Consider the following 19,213-nt stretch of genomic DNA (forward strand, 5'->3'; position numbering starts at 1 on the left):
GAGAAGCAGGGATGGAGAAATAGTGATGGAGAAGCAGGGATGGAGAATTGGAGATGGAGAACCAGGGAGGGAGAATTGGAGATGGAGAACTAGGGATGGAGAATTAGGGATGGAGAATTAGGGATGGAGAATTAGGGGTGGAGAATTAGGGGTGGAGAACCAGGAGGATGGAGAATTAGGGGTGGAGAACCAGGAGGATGGAGAATTAGGGATGGAGAACTAGGGATGGAGAATTAGGGATGGAGAACCAGGGATGGAGAACCAGGAATGGAGAACCAGGGATGGAGAATTAGAGATGGAGAACCAGGAGGATGGAGAACCAGGAAGATGGAGAAGCAGCATTTGGTGTGCAGGTGGCATTGGCAGCTCCAAATCTTGGCCCTCCTGGGGATACAGGAGGAATTTTCTCAGCCAGGAGGATGCTGAGGTGTGAGGGCTGTTTGTGCAGGAGGTGAGCACTGAGGTGTGAAATCCCTGCAAACCCACCAGGTCTGGAATTGCTGGGTGTGGAGGGAGGGAAGGGAAGCTGTGACAAGCTGAGGTGTGTGAAATACCAATTTGCTGGTGGGATGTCCTATTTGGGTGATGTTTTTTTTTTCCCTCCCCCCTCTTTTCTGGCTTTCTGAGAGAGAAACAAAGTCCCTGCATAATCCCCCACCTGCAAAGTGTTGCTTGTGTGTTCAAACCTGTGAGCTCAGCTCCCCACCAGGCACATGAGCTTCCTGCCACAGACCTTGTGTGGGGGCTGCTGTTGTTTCTGGAACTAAAAGCAGCCCCTGCTCAGCTCCCTTCCCACGTGTGGGGGGAGCAAAGCCTTGCTCCAAGGCACTGCTGTGGGGCTGGAGAGCCTTGTGTTACAGGTCTTTAGTGAATGTCTTTAGTTGCAGGGAAGGACTTAAAGGAAGTGGGGTGATTTTACTGGTTCTTTTGCCTTCCCCACCACCCAGCTTTGGGCACTGAGAAGATTCCACTGCACGTTGCAGGCAGGCTGAGTGTGTCGCCCAACCCAGGCAGCCCCTGCTAAAAGGGGGAAGAACAGCTTTTCTTGCAGATTTTGGGGTGGCTGTGGCTGCTGGGGAGAGCCCAGGGGCTAAGGGGTGATGATCTCTCTGAAGAGGGGGGATTATGTGATGCCAGAGGCACACAAGGGGCATCCAGGGCTGGTTTGGACCGTGATGGATGAGCCTGGTTGGGCTGTGACTTGAGGTACTTCAGTGGCACCTAAACCAAGGGTCTGGACAGAACTTCCTCATCTGCTCTGGAGTTTCTCCAGGGAACAGCTCCTGAGCCATGGCCTCTGTTACAGGTTTTTAGTGAATGTCTTTAGTTTCAGGGAAGGACTTAAAGGAAGTGGGGTGATTTTACTGGTTCTTTTGCCTTCCCCACCACCCAGCTTTGGGCACTGAGAAGATTCCACTGCAGGTTGCAGGCAGGCTGAGTGTGTCACCCAACCCAGGCAACCCCTGCCATCCCTGCTAAAAGGGGGAAGAACAGCTTTTCTTGCAGATTTTGGGGTGGCTGTGGCTGCTGGGGAGAGCCCAGAGACTCTTAAGGGGTGATGAACTTTCTGAAGAGGTAAAGTGAGCCCTGGAAGTGCTCCCTGAGGGGGGATTATGTGATGCCAAAGGCACACAAAGGGCAGCCATGGATGGCTTGGACCCTGATGGATGAGCCTGAGTGGGTTCATCTGGGTGGGCTGTGACTTGTGGTACTTCAGTGGCACCTAAACCAAGAGTCTGGACAGAACTTCCTCATCTCCTCTGGAGTTTCTCCAGGGAACAGCTCCTGAGCCGTGGCCTCTGTTTTCCCAGGTCAGGAGGATGGTGGGGGCTCTGGTTGCAGTTGGCATGGGGAGGTTGGCACCTCATCACGTGAAGGAGCTGCTGGAGGTGAAAGATGCCCTGGCTTTTCCTCCTAACACCATGGCCCCGCCCTCAGGGCTCTTCCTGAAATCTGTGGAATACGACGAGGCAGGTGAGTGGATGCTGGGAATGGCTTGGGTTTTGTGGGAAGGGGGCCAGTGACACCCACAGCCTCTGTGGGCACACACCCAGGATGGTTTGGGTTGGAAGGGACCTTGAAGATCATCTCATGAAGGTCCCAGGGAGGGTGTCAGACACAGAGGGGTTCCCAGCAGCTGATGTGGAAAACCAGTGTGTTTTTCACTTGTAGATTTTCCCCTCTTCCTTTTCAGGTTAATAAGAGAGAAGTTCTGTTGGCAGTGACTTTAAATGGTACTTTAAATTCTCCTAAATTCTTGTTCTGTCCCAGACCATGGATAAAGACCCAATTTTCTGTGGATCCAGTTCAGTTCACTCCCTTTTCCCTTGGTATTGTAAAGGCTGGAGGACATTGCTGATAGCAATGTATATGTCCTTAGGAAAGTTCACAACTGTAGCAAATATTTTAAAACATCATGGATACTGATGTAAGTTCTTTACTTTCTCTGTTTTGGTGAAGTTAGAAAGGGAAGCAGCCAAGAACAGTGCAGGGTGCTGGAATGAGCTCTGGGCACTCAGCTTGGCCCTGGAAAGGCAGCTGCTGGGTTTGTCCCCCTCCTTCCCTCCCAGAGCCCCCAGGGGGGGAAGTGCAGACCACAAATTTTAAGTGCTTTCAGGTGGTTTCTCTGCCATCTTTTCCCCTAAATCAATGTTTTCTTTTTTTTTTCCTCTCTCCCCTCTCAGATTTGGACGTGACAGTGGCCCCAGGAGGATGAATGGGAGCCCTGTGGGACGAGTTGTGTGTGAAAGGACTGCTGTGGATGTGGGCTGGAGCCTGGCCAAGGGACACAGCCTTGTCTCAATAAAAACCATTGACTGTGGCTGGAGGCATCTTCCTATCATTTGTTCTTGCCCTCTGAGGCTGCCAAGGGAAAGGGAAGAGCTGCCCTCAGATAACTGCTCGTTCTTTTTGCCTTTCTCTGGGGTTCTGCTGCCTGTCTCAGAAGGAGGAAGGAGTTGGGGCTTGGTTTTTTTTGTAGGTGGGGTGTTTTTCTCCTCCTGTGGTGTGTGTGGGAGGAAGGCAGGCTGAGAGCAGAGGAGAACTGAGCATTTCCTCTCCAGCCCTGCCTTTGTGCAGGGCAAGGGCCAACTGCTGCTGCCTGATGAGTGATTTACAGCCCCAGCCTTTCAAAGTGCTGCTGTTTCCTCTCCCCATCACTGCTGAGCTGCAGCAGAGGAACTTCATCCTGTCCCCCTGGTACAAAGCCTCTTCTGTGCAGACCAAAGTTCCTCTGAGGTCACTTAAAAGAGTTTTTTAATGGTCCCAGCACGGGAGCAGCGACTGGGGTGAGTCAGGAGAACCATGAAATGGCCCTTTGGGGTTTCTCTGAGGTGGCTCGTGCTGCTGCTGGGCTCTGATGTGCTTGTTGTCACCTTTTGCTCCTCTCTCTGGTGCTGCAGAATGTTCTGGGTCTGTCAGAGATCTCAGGGCCTGTGAATCAGACTGCAGATATATATTTTTTTTATATATTTATATATATTTGTGTATATATAAATATATATTTTATATATTTAAATACATATTTTATATATATTGTATATATATTATATATTTTTATATATAATATATTTAAATAGATATATTTTTATATATAATATATATTATATATTTTTATATATTTAAATATATATTTTTATATATTATATATATTATATATTTTTAATATATTTTATATATTTGTATATTATATATTATACATTATATATATTTATATATATCATATATTTAAATATATATTTTTATATATTATATATTATATATATTTATATATGTATCATATATTGAAATATATATTTATATATTATTTAAGTATATATATTTTATATATTTTAAAATATTTATATATATATATTTTAATATATTTATCATATTTTTCTTTCTTTTTTTTTTTAACTACTCTAACCTCAGGTCCTGCCTGCTTGCTTAGGCAATAAATACACTTTTGGGGGTTTTTCTGGTGAATGACACCAGAATCTCTGTCTGTTTTGGTTCTAAAGTGACTGTTACAGTGTCAGGTTAAAGGGAAGATAAGGTGAGATATTCCTGCCTGCCCTCTCCCTTCCCATGGAATTCCCTCAGGGGTTAATTCCCAAAGTCTCCCTGGATCTGCACCAGAGTTGAAGCTGCTGTGTTGCTCTCGTGGTACCTGTTTGTGCTCCCTGGCCCATCCTGGCTGGATCAGGACAGGGAACTGGGGATGCTGAGCAGCCTGCAGGGGATTTTCCAGCACCAGCAGTGGGGTTTGTCCAGAACTCTGCCAAATCTTTTCAGCCAGAGGTTTTCCTGAAAGGGAATGGCAGCATTCCTTTGCTCTTCCTCCCTTCAAAGGGGCAGTGGGAGTGGAAAAACTGTATCTTTCACTTGTAGGTTTTCCCCTCTTCCTTTTCAGGTTAGTAAGAGGGAAGTTCTGTTGGCAGAACTTTAAATGGTACTTTAAATTCTCCTAAATTCTTGTTCTGTCCCAGACCATGGATAAAGACCCAATTTTCTGTGGATCCAGTTCAGTTCACTCCCTTTTCCTTTGGTGTTGTCTGGAGGACAGAACAGAGCATCCTTTTGCTCATACAGTGGCTCTCTTAATTTAACAGCATCTAATGGCCCATTTTGGAGGCCCATTCTGGAGCAGTGGTACCTGGTTTCAGAGGGACAGGAATGGGATGGGATGGGATGGGATGGGATGGGATGGGATGGGATGGGATGGGATGGGATGGGAGGACTGGAGGGGATCAGGGGTGGCTTTGGGTGGGTGTTTTGTGCCTCCCTCATGCAGTGGATGCTTGAGGAGAAGGAAAGCAGCCCCTGGTGCTCTCTGCCCAGCTCTGGGGGACACTTCACTGCCGGGGCAGGGGCTCTGTCTTGGATGTGAGTGACAGGTCTTGGCTTCCTGTGGTTTCTCTCTGCAGAGCAACGTGACAGAACTCAGCACTGGGGTGTCAAAACTCCCCACAGAAGAGCTGAGCAGGGACCTGGTGGCTGTGAGGACCTTGGAGAGGCCACTGAACTCACCTGCAGCTTTTACTCTGAGCTCTGGTAAGTTCTATTTCTGACTAAATTTATTGTGAGTCTTTACAGGGCATAAAACCACTAAATGCTGACACTGTTGGAGTGTTCACCAGGCCAAATTCTGCTGCAGGCTCAGGCACCACCACTTTTTAGCCTCACAGTGCAAAAATACCTGTCAGTGAGGTTCCTGCAGGTGTTTCCCAACTTCTGGTTGCAATAAAAACCTCTTTATCAAATGCAGTGGCTGAGCAGCCCAGGGTCAGCTGCCCAGGCAGTAATTCAGGAGTAGATTCCCTGGCAAACTCTGCAGTTGGAACAAAGAACTATTGAGGGGGTTTTTTGCTTTACTTTTTTCATCCCAGAGCAGCTGTTAAAAGTAATCTGAAGGCACTGAATTAAAGGAGATGCTCTTTTAGCATCAGTAGAGAATTTCTTTACGAGTCCAAATATTTTTATGTCCATCATTAATACTTATTATCAGGGTTATTTAGCATTCTTTTACTTTTTACATGGTTGCATTACTGGTTCCTTTCATTTGATTCCATTTGGACAACCCATACATGGGGAGATCTGTGTGTCTGATTGTTGCTTTAAAACCAGAAAAAACCTCACAACTGACCAGAGTTTAAACACCTTGGGTTTTACATGAGAACATTTCTAATCATTTCATAAGCTCAAAACCCCAGTGAGCTTTGGGGTGTGCTTTTGTGTGCTTGTAAATCAAATAACTGTACAGAAACAGAGGTTCAGTGGTGCTTTTTGTTTGTCTGGAAGGAATAACAGCCTCAAAAAAAAAAAACCAAAACCCACCTGAACACAAAACAAACAAACCAATTGTGGGGATTTGATCAGACTCCATACTTTTAAAATGTTTTCTTAAATCAGTAAATCTGTCCACTCTCAGAATGGAAGGTGTAAAATGGGATCCTGTTTTGGGTGGGGAGGGATTTGGGGGATTTGCCTGGTGAGAAGCAGGAGCTCCTTGGTCTCCTTTCACCCTCCCTGTAAGGATTTTGTAGGTCTTACCCTTCCCCATCTGCAGCCCCACACTCTGAACCTGCACAAGGTGGGTGTTCAGTGGCTCTTGCTCTGCCAAACTCTGACATAAAGGTCATTTCCAATCCTAAAGTTTGGTATTAATTCCCCCCCATGTTTACAAACCCTCTGCTGTGAGGTGCCAGACCTGTGCAAGCAAACCTTGCCTGCTTTTTTCTTCCTTTCTCATGTTCCACTTACCTCTGGTGGCTTTGCCTTCGTTAGAAAAACAAGCGTGGGGAGGAAATGTGAATTCAGAGTTTCCTCTGGAAAGTACCCAACGACCTCTGTAGCTTTAGTGCTTTCAGTGCCTCGACTTTGGGAGCTTTTTTTGCCTGTTGTGGCTGAGTTTAGTTTCTCAAGAAGCTATGTTTGGTTTGCTTACTCAGATTTCTTTTCTATTTGATGGGAGCAGAACAGTTGGAGTGCAGTTTATTGCCTGGGTGACATGAGTGACCTGGGTGAGGAGTCCTGCTTGTGCAGTGCCTCTTTGCCATATTCCAAACATATAAACCAGTCCTTTAGGCTCCCTTTGGTTTCTTTTCTGCCCGCAGAGAGGGTTTAGGGTGCTGTAAATTCACCCCTTGTACATGAACATCAGCTGCCTCTGTTATTGTCACTTTGGGGTGATTTTAGTGCCAGTAAATACTGTCTACTGTGTAAACTCAAATGCTGGTGGTTTAAATGATTTATTTTTTCCCTTCTAGTGGCACTGCTTTCCATCTGAGCAGCTCTGAAGCACAGACCTCACCAGGCTGAACATCTGTGGTGCAGCTTTAGCTCTCGCTCGTCGAGATGAACTAAAACTCCAGGACCTCCTGAGGGAAGGGATGGATTGAGGCTCTCACCCCGTGTTGGATGTCCTCCTCTCCAGCAGAAACCATGGCAGGTGTTTCCTGGGCCTCCAACGAGACAGTTGCCAGCTCAGAGCTCTGGTTGGAAGCAGATTCCCAGGATTCCTTGTTCACTGTCACCTACAGCATTGTCTTTGTGCTGGGGCTGGTGGGAAACACCCTGTCCCTGTCCCTGCTGTCCTGCAGAGCGAGGCACATGTCCCACTCCTACATCTACCTGCTCAACCTGGCCCTGGTGGGCACCCTGTTTGTCTGCGTGCTGCCTTTCAGAATCCATTACCACCTGCACGGGAGCAACTGGACCTGGGGGGACGCTGCCTGTGGGATCACGGGGACCCTGTTCCACATCCACATCTACCTCAGCATCGCCTTCTTCACCTGCCTCTGCGTGGACCGTTACGTGGCCGTGCTGCACCCCTTTGCCTACATCCAGCTCCGGGCCGGCCATTGTGTGCTGGTGGCCACGGCCCTGTGGGTGGTGGCCCTGGGTGTCACCGTCCCGCTCGTCCTTGCAGGTCCCCTCCACCAGCGGGGTGTGGGGAACACCACGGCCTGCCTGGAGAGCTTCCCCACAGGCAGCTGGACCCAGCAAGAGGCCCCTCACCATGTCCTGGCCTTGGTGTTGGGGTCGATGGTGCCGCTCTCCCTCATGCTGGTGGGGTTCCCGCTGGCGGCCTGCAGGATCTCCCGCGTGAGGCGCGGCGTGGCCTGGAGGAAGGCCCTGAGCACCATCTCCATCATCCTGGCCATCTGTGCCCTGTGCTTCCTCCCCTATCACCTCACCCACCTGCTGCACTTCCTGACGAGGGTCCGGCTCATCCAGGACGGGTCGTTCTCCATCCTGATCCGCGGGATGAGGAGGGTCACCCCGGCCCTGGTGAGCCTCAGCTGCTGCCTCACCCCGCTCCTCTGCTACCACAGCTCTTCCAGCAAGCAGTGGCACTGCAACTTCAGGCTCAGGTTCAGGTCTAAAAAGGTGTTCACCATCTGTGACCGGAATTTTGGGGAGCCCTCCTGCGATTATAAACTCCAGCAGAGACGTGGAGGCAAAAACCCCAGAGGTGGAACCAGCTGGTTCGCTTCAAGTGAGTACAGGGGTGATCTTTCCAGCTGTTTTTTTACAAGCAAAGCTGTAAAACCTACTGGTTTTTGGTGTGGTGGCTGTTAAAGCACTGGAGGGAAGTGCCCACCAGCTGTGGATGTTGATCAGCCAACTTGGACAGCCCCTGTGTCCTCGGACAGGCCTTCCCAGCACGTGCTAAAACCTGCTGTGTTCACGATGTTTTGGGCTTGTTCTGTTTAACTTCGGGCTTGGCAGACCACAGGGCTCTTTTCTGGGAAGCAGCACAGCCCAGGAAAGGGCCACCTGAAGGAGATCAGCCTCCCAATTGATAGAGGTGGATTCGGGCAGCCCTGCTTGGTTTTTTCCCCCTGTTTTGGAGGGATCTGGTGTGTTCTCCCCGGGTTCAAAGCCCACGTTCCACAGCCAAATAAGGGCTTCTCATCCTCACTTGGCTTCCTGAGGAGTATTCCAGGACAGGCTTTCCTGGATTCAAGCTGGACATGGATTAATGCAAGTTTAGAAGGGAGCAGATCCCAGTATTTATCAGTCAGTGGTAAACAAGCTCCTCTCTGCAGTTCCTGGAGGAGCTGCCACACTTTGCACTGTGCAGTCCCCTTCAAATGTCAAAGCTCTCTCTTTTTCAGTCACATTTTGTGCTGTAAACACATCTGACCTTTCTCACCCCCGTTTTCTTGCATTAACAGACCCACGTGGCTTCTGAGAAACGCTGAGTTTTCCATCTGCAAAACGTGAGACTGTGGAGAGAATTTTTCATCTGTGGGTGCTCTGAGGCAGCAGAAAACCACAGGCCTGGCTGACAACCCGAGTTTACTTTGGAGGGATGAGGGGTCTTGGTGTAACAGGTGCAGAGAGTCGCTGCTCTGCTCCTTCCCCAGGCCACCCCAGAACTCTCTGTGTGCTCTTGGGCTCTGGGTACCAGGACTGTGAGGAGCTGAGAGCAGCAGGGACACTGTCAGGGGCTTTGGTTAACAGGACAATGTGCTAAATGAGTATTTTAGTTTCCAAATGCAGCCTAAAATTCCTGTTGTAACCTGGCACGTTCCCAGGTTTTGATCTGTTCCTGGGCTTGGAACAAGAACTGCCCCAGGCCTGGAGGGAGAGAGCAGGATTATTGTGGCAGAAGGATTTGGGGGAATCACTGGTTGTGTTTCTCTGTTTATTAATTTCTCTTTACTCAACAATGGATGGTGCAGCTTCTGCCCAAATTCAGCCACAGTTTTGCTTTTAGCTTGGAGAAAATTTTAAATACTGGTGAGAAAAATCTGCTCAAGCTTTCCTAAAACAAGGAAAACGATTCCTGTTCTGTGTGGGCTTGGGGAGCCAAGTGCAAACCCTGGCACTGTGGAGGCAGGAGAGGCTCAGAGGGAGCATTAGCACAAATTAATCCTTCACCTTTCATGAGCCATTGCTATTTTTATCCCATTTACAGACTATGGAAAATCTTCCCAGCACTGGAGGGGGACTGTTCTTATCAACTAAGCACAATCTTTATGCTCTGCATAAAGGAAGAAAAATGTTATTAGAGGCTCCATGCAGGAGAGCAGCTTTCCTGGAGGCTCCTCAGCTGTCCCTGAGGGAAGGAGGGAGAATTAAATAAGTTTAGCAGCTTGGTGATCAGCACATTTAGGGCTTTATTCTTTTACCTCCATTATCCTTTGCATTTTAATTGTTTCACTCAGCACTGCTGAGATTTTTTAAGGGCAATGAGCTGCAGGAGGGAGGAACACTGAGTGACTTTTGCTTTACTGTGTAAGCAACTCAAAGCTTGTTCCTCAGGACTGTTTAAATACAGGTTGTCCCAACTCCCTGCACGGGTTTCCAAGGGGGAAGATCACAGTGCTGGTGACAGGTAAGGCACTGGCACTGCAGTAACTGGACAAACACTGTAATTCTTTTATTAAAACAAACCAGGAAAAAACCCATTGGCAAGGTAAACAAAATAAAATCTCCGTCTCTGTAACCCCCTGTGCTCTGCTCTGCTCTCAGGATGTGCTCTGGGGCAGGCCTTTCTTCAGGAGGGAGGTGAGATAACTGCCCAGCTCTTCATCCTACAGAGGAGAAAGAGAAACGGGATGAAAGCAAAATCTTCTACTTGCCTGTCCCATCTGGGGCAGTAAATTCGACTCTGGTACCCAGAAATAGGTTGAAACAATTCTTGGACCCTGCAGGATCTAATGTTAGCTGTGTTCAAAAATGAAAACAGAGCCACAGCTGCCTTTCTGAGTGTTCCTCCAAAATACTGGTGTAAAACTCCCATTTCTCAAAGGAGGTGGCTGGTCCTGAGGGGTCTCTTTTGAGGAAAATCACCATTTTTCTTGAAAGTAAGGAATAAAGAACCATTGATTGTGTTGCTTTGCCCTCAAAAGGCATTTCCTTGATTTAAAGAAAGAATTTAATAATACAGCCAGAGAAACTGTGCTTTTGAGAGGAAGAAAACATAATGAAGATCTAATAAAATAGTGTTAAGATTAAACATGGGCTTCAAGCAAGTATAAAACTAAGAAATACAATGTAAAATACCTCCACACTCTGCATGGCAGTAGGGATACAACTCAATGTCCTCAAAACACAGAATTGTAATGATTAACTGTAATTAACTGTAATTACTCCAGCTCAGTGGTCCCAGAGAGCTCCTGTAAAGCCATTTGTACTAAACCCAAAAATGGTCAAGCAAATGGCAGCAACTCAGCTCATCCTCCAGTCAAACTCCTTCCAAACCAGAGGGAGGAAGGCTCAGCACTTCCAGCCACCTCCAGCCCAGGACAGTTTTGGACTAAAAGGAGTTCAGAGCAGAAAGTCCTGGATTGTTCCTACCTGGTAAGTCCAGGACACGAGCAGGACTTTGGTTCCCTGATCCTCTGAGTGTGCTGTGGCCTGGATCAGGATGGACTCCACGGTTATAGAGCCATCAGGGAGATGCTGCACGGAATAATCCTTCAGGACCCTGGTAAGAGAGGAAAAAAATGATTTATTTGAGAGGGAAATGCACCCAGGTGAAGGGTGGGTCACCCCTGCATCTTTATCCCAAATCTCCTTTTCGCTGTGGCTGAGCCAGCACCTACTCCCCACAAGGAGTCTCCCACTTCCCAAGGAAGGGGGAACAGGGATAACCCACAGCCTGGTGATTCTGGTGCTTGTATTAATCGTGTAGGATTTCCTACAGAATTTATTTCTGGCCTTCATGACAGTTTTACCCCCAGTTCATCAGAGCAAAGCCCCGTTCAGGGATCCGCGCCTGCCTGCAGGTTCTGCTGTTGCCAGCTCAAAGGAGGGGGCACCTGTGCTACCTGGATTAGGAATGATAAACTCAATGCATCCCTGGGTGGGGGGGAAAAAAAACAACCCTGTGAGGTAAGAAGGGCCTCACCCCTTGAGGTGGTTGTAGACCCGAAGCACCGTCTCGTGCTCCTTGCGCGGGTCCTGGATGTGGACGCGGCACGTGAAGCGCAGCTGATGCTCCGCCAGGCCCAGCTCCTTCAGGGCCTGCTCGGGGGAAACCAGCCTGAAACTCTGCAGAGAGAAGGGATAAATCCATGAAAATCCACCCCTTGGAGCCTTCTGCAGTTGCACTGCCCCTCTGTGGGCAGCTGCTCACGGGTGTGTTCAGCACGTTCCCATCGCGCGTTGCCGTTTGTTCACCTTCTCCATCTCACTGCTGGGAGCATGAGGGGGTGATGGCAGTGGCAAAATGTCCACCTAAATAATCATACCAGGCCTTCATTTGACAAAACTGAAGTTGCTCTCTGGAAGCTGGTTTTATCCTCTTTATCAGGGGAATGGTGTTTGAATACAAACGTGAGGTCGCAGAGGAAGAAATCCTCCCCTGGCACCTTCTTTGTAAGAAACCAGAGCTGCTTAAATCTTGATTTTGGCTCCTTGTGCACCCAGAACTCGTGTGCGAATTATAAAACATTCAGAGGACTCAAGACAGGCTTAAGAACACTTTTACTCACGTTGTCCTTCATGAGTAACGTGCCGTGCATGAGCTTTGGCTTCTTGGCATCTGGCACAGGACCTAAACCACGGCCAGGGGAAAGAAAACACCAGTTAACAATGAGGTGCTGAACTGTCCCATTAAACAGCTGCTCTAGGACCCAACAGATGGATCTCTGAGGCCCTCATGAGGTTCAGACACTAAAATCTTTCACCCTTCTCCTGCTAAGTGCATTCATGGTGCTCAACCATCATCAGAACTCCTGACACATAAGAAACCGTGTCTAGTTTACAACACAGAACAACTGCCTCTCTTCCCAGAGCACATCCTGATGTGAGAGGGTTTTAGATTATTTTTTTTTCAACTTGAGTTTATAAAAATAACTCCAGTTTTCCCAAACCTAGCGAGTTTTTTGTTACCATAGTGAACGAGCAACAAAGTGGCAAACAAGGCAGCCTGCCTGTGTTTGTTTTTAAACATTATTATATTTGCAGCATTCTGCCTCCTGCCAGCACTACCCAGCACAGGAGCAGGGCCTGAAAGAGGGAATTTTGTGGTTGGAAGAATCACCTATTGCTGCTTCTCTCTTGAGGAGGCCCAGGGAGATGTCCACGGGGATGCAGGGGTTGGTGAAGATGGTGGTGGTCTCTCCGTTGGCGGGCATGTAACAGCTGACATCTGCAATGGGAGCAGCCCCTGTCAGGCCTGTGGCAGCAGGAAATGCTGCACCACAATAAAACAACTTCATTTTGAGTCCAAAGGGCCATTAAAATTAACTGGGCTTAGTTAACATGTTAATTAAGATGTTACAGACACCAGTTTTTGAGGGTATTTGTAAATTCCATCAGACCTAACCCTGCTGAGGGCCTGTGGATTAAATACCTTTAATGCTCTGCTGCCACTCCCTGCTCAGCACCAACACACATGGGATACCTACGGAATTCCTGCTCTATTTTCTGCTTCAGGAACTCCATTTTCTTGGCTTCCCCATGGACCAGGAGCACGTTCCGAGGCTCAGCCTGGCGGATGAGCTGCATGATCCCCTTGGCATCTGCGTGGGCACTGAAGGACATGTACTCCACCTGCATCTTCACTTCCAGCTGGGGAGGAGCAGAAAGCACAGGATTTGGGGATTGGGAATGGCTTTGGCTCATGACACCTTGTATAACACACACAGACTCCTCTCTAGTTAAAGGAGGAAGGAGAACACCTAAACTGCCTTAAAGAAAAGCTTTCAGTAACTTGCAGCCTCAAATTCCCCAATTCCAGAGAATACTTGACACACATTTGCCACAACAAATCAATACTTAAGGACAACTGGTATCACTTTATTATCCACATCTGCTTAAAAACATAACATTTTTACCTATTTGACTAATGGGGCTTTGTTATTAAATGTTATAAATGTACCCCATTCATGGCAGAAGACAACATGCTTGCAAAGGCAGAGGAAAAAAATGAGTCCAAGTCCAAAAAAAATTGTTACTTTGAGGCATTTTCAGGGTTGGGTGCAGCATAATTCACAGTGTGTAACTACCACCTTAAGTTTTGAAGAATTTCCCCTCAAATGACCCTTCCCTTGGATTGAAAAATCCAACTTACAATTTGTCTGCCCTCCATCTCCAGCTTGCGCTGCCCGCTGAGGATCTTGTGGCCCACAGTCCCCTGCACGCAGTATCCAGGCATGATCACCTGGGATGGAAAACCAGGAATGTCACCAAACTGCCCCTGCCCTGGGCCTGGCCCAGCTCCCAACATCCAACCAGCCACAAATGCACAGTTTGGAGCTCGGGTGAGCTCTGCCCCGGGCTGGGTCACGGCAGAACTCGTGGCATTTAAACCCCAGAGGCCGAGGAAAAGCTCTCCTGGAACTCCTGCCCTCAGTGCCACTGGCACAGCAACAAAAGCACCACTCAAGGGAACAGTTTCTTACCATATTCTTTTCATTCCCTGCCCATTTCCTGAAGATTTGAAGGGACTGTCCTGCGTGAAGCATTCCAGGCGTTGCAAACACCACCTGGAATTCAAAGATACGCCGTGAATCATCACAGAAAAGGGTTTTTCCATTACTTATAATATATTAATATTCTAAATCTGTGCAGAAAATCCCCCCATGCCCATTACAGACACTCCATCAAATGGGGATTTTTGCTATTTTATTTTTTTCCCCACCTTGTCTAATTTTCACAGGAGCTGAACTGCTGTTTTAGGAAACGTTTGTAAGCAGTGTCTGCTGAAAACTCTGAATGGTTTTATAATGATAACTAATAAACCAGTCAGAAATAAACCCAGCAGTGCAAGATTGTGCTGTAAAGGATCTGCCACCTGAGTTACTTACAGAATATACTGTAAAGATGATGGTTTGAACCATGATGGCTCTATCAGATTCAGTTTGAATCCATCAGATGTGAATCAGATCTGAATCTATCACATCTATCTGATTATCAGATCAGATCTATCAGATCTGAGTCTATCAGATGTATAGATTATATACAGATGCAAGTTTTTAACTTTCTCTGGGTCTTTTACCTTTACTAAAATATAGAAATATCTTTAACAGTTATAGAGATGGCTTGGCCACAAAAGGGTTGTAGGTGGGATTAACAGGGTAGAGGAGGCTTAGGCTGCCTGTTGATCCCAGATTAGTTAAAACCAGCTCCCTGAGCCCCCAGCTCTGCCCTGTTCCCTCCCTAACACCCACCTACCATGGGCCCTGGGTTGTCTGCAAAGGCCCTGTCGAAGGCTTTGATGTGTTTGAACTCAAACATGTTCCTCTGCACAAAGGTTTTCCGGATTTTCTGATTAGTCCACGTGATGAAGAGCTTGTAGTAATGGTTGGCCTTCTCTGTCAGTCCCGTGGAGAAGTAGATTGGAGCCTTCAAGTTCATCCTTTCCCTGTGGAAAGAAGTGTCCCAGAGAGCTGTGAGGGCCCAAGTGGGATCCTGGCTATCCAGGCTGGAAGTCCAGAAGCCTCCTACCTTTACAAAAATTCACCAGACACAGAAGGATCCCAGAAACCTGCCAGGAGCACAGAGGAGGACAAAAAGGTACCTGCACAGAGACACTGCACTCACCAGAAGGTTTCCAGTAAAATGCAAAGTTCCTGGGCACGTCCAAGGGCAAAAACCGGGATAAGAACCTGCAAGAGAGACGGGATTTAGTGTCTGTGAAACCCACACAGCATCGAATTCACTGCAGGGGTGTTATTTCTGAACGAGTCCCTCAGTTCCCTCTCACTTTCTGATACTCTTTTCACTTCCCAGGAACGTGTGGTGCAGTTTGGAATGAATGAAAGGCACTGCCACCCAACCAGCACCTCTCTGGGTGGGATGGAAATGTCTTCTTTATTAAACTACTTGCACCTCGGGAAGAAGGCAGTGCCTGAAAATAAGCAAGGCTGTGGGATCAGTTTTATTCCACTAGCTGTTATCATCCCAACCCATACAAATAACTGAAAGGCCCACCCTGCTGATTCTAAAAGGGTTTTTTTTTTCCTGGTAATTATATTTTTGCTTTTGTATAAAATGAGAAGTTTCAAGCTCTGCAAAGGAGCTTTGCAGTTTTTCATTTTCGCTGCTACTTCACAACACACACACACACATAAACCTAAATAAATAAAACTAAAATACAATAAATAAAACTAAAACTAACTAAATAAAAATAAATGAATAAATAAAACTAAAGAAATACAAATAAAACTGAAGAAATACCTAAGAAAAGCACATACGAAGAAGTTATGGGTCACAGTTACCACTATCCCAGTTACCAGCCTGGGTGAGACCCCACTGTGCACACACTGAGGGGAGGTTTCTGTTCTCTCCTGGGTTAACAGGAAACCAAATTTTTGAGAGCAACAATTCTGGCATTATTTGCGGAGATGGCCACTGTACCTTCCCTCCTCTTTCCACAGTCTCATGGACTTTCTTCAGGAAGTCTCTCTCCCTGCAGCGTTTGGAATCTCGGATGGTGGTGGCGTAGGTGGACTCGCTGATCAGCAGATCTGGGCGACACTTATCGATCCAGGCAGCCCTGGGCAAAGGGGATTGAAGGAAAATCCAATTAGGAGATGGCATTAATGACCTGCAGGTCTCAACATCACTGCCTCCCCATGTGCAGACAGGAAACAGGAGCATGGCTGGGCTTTGGCTCGCCCGAAGTCACTGGGAATTCTGGGGCAGCATCAGGACCCCTCTTTGCAGGCACAGCTCCTTTAAATTAATCCAGCTTGAAACAGACACTACAGACCTTGAAAAGCAATACTGATCCAGTCTATTACCTGTTTTAAATGCATTAAAATATGAAGCACGAATACTGAAAATCTCTCACATATGCTAGGAAAAATAAAATGAGTGTTAAAGTTTGTGACTCGAACTCTTGTAGGAATTAAAAGCATTGAGAAGACACCATGAAATAACAGTTCAAACACTGAAGTCCAATTATTACACAGCCTTAAAAATAGATTAATATGAGTTAAGATTCATAGAACAGATTAATAGGAGAAGATGATTACATTAAGATCTATCTGTCAGAATCAATGTAAACTTGTTCACCCTCACAATTTAAAATTGCATTTATCTTTCCATCATTAAATGTTCCAGTCTCCTAAAAAAGAATCAAAGCTGATAAGCCCCTGCTATTAACAATCTGTGCTGAAATCTTCCTGTCAGAAATATTTGCAAGTCATAGAAATATTTACAAGTCATACTCACCCCAAGTGTCTGTCTGGTGTCATGTTATAATCACCCTGATGGAAGAAGAGAAACCCATTAATATTCTCAAGGCAACAGGACAGGCCATTAAGAGGTGATGTAGGGACCTAGAAATATTGCTGTGCATATATATATATATATATAAATAAATATATATATATAATGTCTATGTAAGAGGCCAATGTGTATAAATCTGTGCATACTCACCGTGTACACAACTGACTCACATCCAACCTTGATCTGGAACATGGCAGCTCCAAGGACATGGCCTGCATAGTATGCCTTGATCTCCAGCTCCTCATCCACCTGCCCCACCAGGCAAACACTCCATTAGTGCCAGCATTTCCAAATAAAACTGCTCGTTGCCTTCTGCAACCACCCTTGGTGTGATCCAAAAGTCCCCAGAAATGACCCTTTACCTGCACTGTCTGGTGAAGGTGCACAGCCACCACCTTTTTCATGCAGTCTTTAATCATCTGGGAAGTGAAGAAGTTGGTTTCCCCTTTCTTGTCCACAGTTATTTTCCTGTAGTCCTCCAGGAGGATGGGGCAGATGGCCTTGGTGGGGTGTGTCATGTAGATGGGCCCATCATAACCCACCATCTCACTGAAATAGGGCAACGCTCCACAATGGTCCAAGTGGAAGTGGCTGCAAAAAAAAAACCCACAAAGAATAAAGGAGGTGATGCATGGAATTCAGCCTGGCTGGTGCTCAGATCTTGCTTCTGATTTTTAAAGCTCTGCACGGCATAAAGGAACCAGTCAAAATATGAGTGAGGGATTGGAATGTGTTTGGGTTGCAAGGGGCAGCATAACAGAGCATTCCCATTTCCCACTGGGGCTGGGACAGGGAAGGAGCTGCCTCACCTGATGATCACACAGTCCAGGAAGTCAGTCAGCCTCCCATTCTGGGTGATGTAGGAAAAGTCAGGGAAGCGCCTCTGCCGACATGGAAAAACAGGGAATCCATCAGGACACAAAGCCAGGCAATGCTGCATCACTGATCCAACAAAACAACAGAGGGAGGGACCTGGAACACTGGGAATGGGCAGAAAGAGTCAGAGGGAAAAGGAGGGAGAGCTGCCAGGGGACAGACAGGGAACTGGCCTGGGTTAAAGAAGAATCTTCCCCCAGAGGGTGGTTGGCACTGAACAGGCTCCCCAGGGCAGTGGGCACGGCCCCAAGGCTGCCAGAGCTCCAGGAGTGTTTGGACAACGCTCTGAGGGACAGGGTGGGATTCTTGGGGTGTCTGTGCAGGGCCAGGAGCTGGACTGATGGTCCTTGGGGGTCCCTTCCAGCTCAGGATATTCCATGATTCCATACACACACCTACACACAGCCCTGTGTGACGTGAGATGAGCCAGGCAACGTTCAAGTAAAAGGGACCAAAGTGGAACAATCCTGCCGGGAAGGGCCAGGACAGGTCCCCTCACCCCATTCCTGCTCCCCACTGCACTCACATCATCGTTGTAGCCCATGTGCATCCCACAGTCCAGCATCACATTCTTCCCAGCGATGGACACGAGGATACAGCTCCGTCCCACATCCTGCCCAGCCCCTGGACACGAGGAAAAGGCAAGTAAAACATCTCTGGGAATGTTTACAATCCTTTGAAAAGAGAAGCACTTAAAGGTCTGCACAAACTTCCTGCAAGTTGCAGCTACAGTTTCAAGTAAAACCAAAATAATCCTTTGTCTGGAAAGGATTAACATGAACCTCTGCCTTCAGTGGAAGCTTCATTAAGCTTTAATTAAGTCCCTATCAAGCCCAAAACTATAAGAATAAGGCAGTTCCCTTGCCCAGCACATCCTGTGCCCTCTCAGCACAGAAACAGTTTCTGTGCAACCCATAAAAATAGATTAAAAAAGAAAGAAAAGAGAAAGATTTGCTTCCTGTGGCTCTTTACCATAGTAAGTGAACTAATGCTCTACCTCCACTGTACAATCCTACAGTACCTTTACTTGAACACGTTAATTAATCCTCTAATCAAATGAGTTATGACTGTTCAGAGCCTTATTTGCTTGAAAGGCACATGGAGGGCAGTGAGAAGACAAGAATTTGACTGACAAGAAGCTGCCAAGAACCACAACTGTCCCACACGTTATAGATGCCACCAAGGCCAGTTTTCTGTGCCAACCTGACACATCTCACCCTCAATTCTAAATCCCACAGCGTTTGTGTTTCAGGACGGTTTTGGACTGGACTTACCCAGGGGGGTGACTTTGATCTCAGGCATTTTAGCAGAGCTCAGACCCCAAACCGCACAGGGAATCACTCCAGATGCTGCTCAGGGAGGGACACGGGAAGAGAAGATCTCACTGGTTTTGCAGGAGCCATTTCGACTGTTTTGCACAAGAGGGGGAAAGTATCTGGCACAAGACTCGGGTAGAGGCCAAACTTTTTTCTGGAGAAAGGGAAAAGAGACAGGAAAGGAGTCAGATGATAAACAAGTTATGGAAACTCGGCCCTGCCTGGGTTCGATATCCACTCCCATCGCTGCGAGCCGGGAAAAACACACAGAGAAAACACATGGAGAAACACACAAAACACACACAGAAACACACAAAACACACGAAAACCACACAAAACCAAAC

At 47.3% G+C, this 19,213-nt stretch overlaps 3 protein-coding genes across 6 annotated transcripts in view; 2 read left to right on the top strand and 1 right to left on the bottom strand.

Moving 5' to 3' along the window:
* Positions 1-2,821, top strand: part of PUSL1 (pseudouridine synthase like 1) — a 23,764-nt gene extending 20,943 nt beyond the window's left edge. For all 3 annotated transcript variants that reach the window (XM_027702125.1, XM_027702126.1, XM_027702127.1), the window contains exons 7-8: positions 1,812-1,974; positions 2,685-2,821. In XM_027702125.1, the coding sequence (XP_027557926.1) occupies positions 1,812-1,974; positions 2,685-2,716 (195 nt within the window). In that variant the 3' untranslated portion in view covers positions 2,717-2,821. The remainder of the gene's footprint in view (positions 1-1,811; positions 1,975-2,684) is intronic.
* Positions 2,822-3,914: 1,093 nt separating this feature from the next.
* LOC113976701 (lysophosphatidic acid receptor 6-like) lies at positions 3,915-9,732 on the top strand. Its single transcript, XM_027702124.1, has 4 exons — positions 3,915-3,958; positions 4,905-5,031; positions 6,747-7,978; positions 8,661-9,732. Exons 3-4 carry the CDS (start codon positions 6,898-6,900, stop codon positions 8,675-8,677), a joined length of 1,098 nt encoding a protein of 365 aa, XP_027557925.1. The 5' UTR covers positions 3,915-3,958; positions 4,905-5,031; positions 6,747-6,897; the 3' UTR covers positions 8,678-9,732.
* Positions 9,733-9,845: 113 nt separating this feature from the next.
* INTS11 (integrator complex subunit 11) overlaps positions 9,846-19,213 on the bottom strand; it is a 28,773-nt gene continuing 19,405 nt past the window's right edge. Inside the window, exons 2-18 of one of the 2 annotated variants that reach the window (XM_027702120.1) lie at positions 18,828-19,023; positions 18,080-18,177; positions 17,487-17,560; positions 17,040-17,268; positions 16,828-16,926; positions 16,621-16,655; positions 15,802-15,940; positions 14,986-15,050; positions 14,617-14,806; positions 13,845-13,928; positions 13,514-13,603; positions 12,849-13,011; positions 12,482-12,589; positions 11,931-11,992; positions 11,345-11,487; positions 10,792-10,921; positions 9,846-10,025 (exon numbers count right to left, since the gene is read on the bottom strand). In XM_027702120.1, the coding sequence (XP_027557921.1) occupies positions 9,960-10,025; positions 10,792-10,921; positions 11,345-11,487; positions 11,931-11,992; positions 12,482-12,589; positions 12,849-13,011; positions 13,514-13,603; positions 13,845-13,928; positions 14,617-14,806; positions 14,986-15,050; positions 15,802-15,940; positions 16,621-16,655; positions 16,828-16,926; positions 17,040-17,268; positions 17,487-17,560; positions 18,080-18,177; positions 18,828-18,855 (1,803 nt within the window). In that variant the 5' untranslated portion in view covers positions 18,856-19,023 and the 3' untranslated portion in view covers positions 9,846-9,959. The remainder of the gene's footprint in view (positions 10,026-10,791; positions 10,922-11,344; positions 11,488-11,930; positions 11,993-12,481; positions 12,590-12,848; positions 13,012-13,513; positions 13,604-13,844; positions 13,929-14,616; positions 14,807-14,985; positions 15,051-15,801; positions 15,941-16,620; positions 16,656-16,827; positions 16,927-17,039; positions 17,269-17,486; positions 17,561-18,079; positions 18,178-18,827; positions 19,024-19,213) is intronic. The other variant, XM_027702121.1, reaches the window with a different exon arrangement.

This window comes from Neopelma chrysocephalum, unplaced genomic scaffold, assembly GCF_003984885.1.
Source record: "Neopelma chrysocephalum unplaced genomic scaffold, ASM398488v2 Primary Assembly neopelma1_180, whole genome shotgun sequence".
Classification (NCBI taxonomy): Eukaryota; Metazoa; Chordata; class Aves; order Passeriformes; family Pipridae; genus Neopelma; species Neopelma chrysocephalum.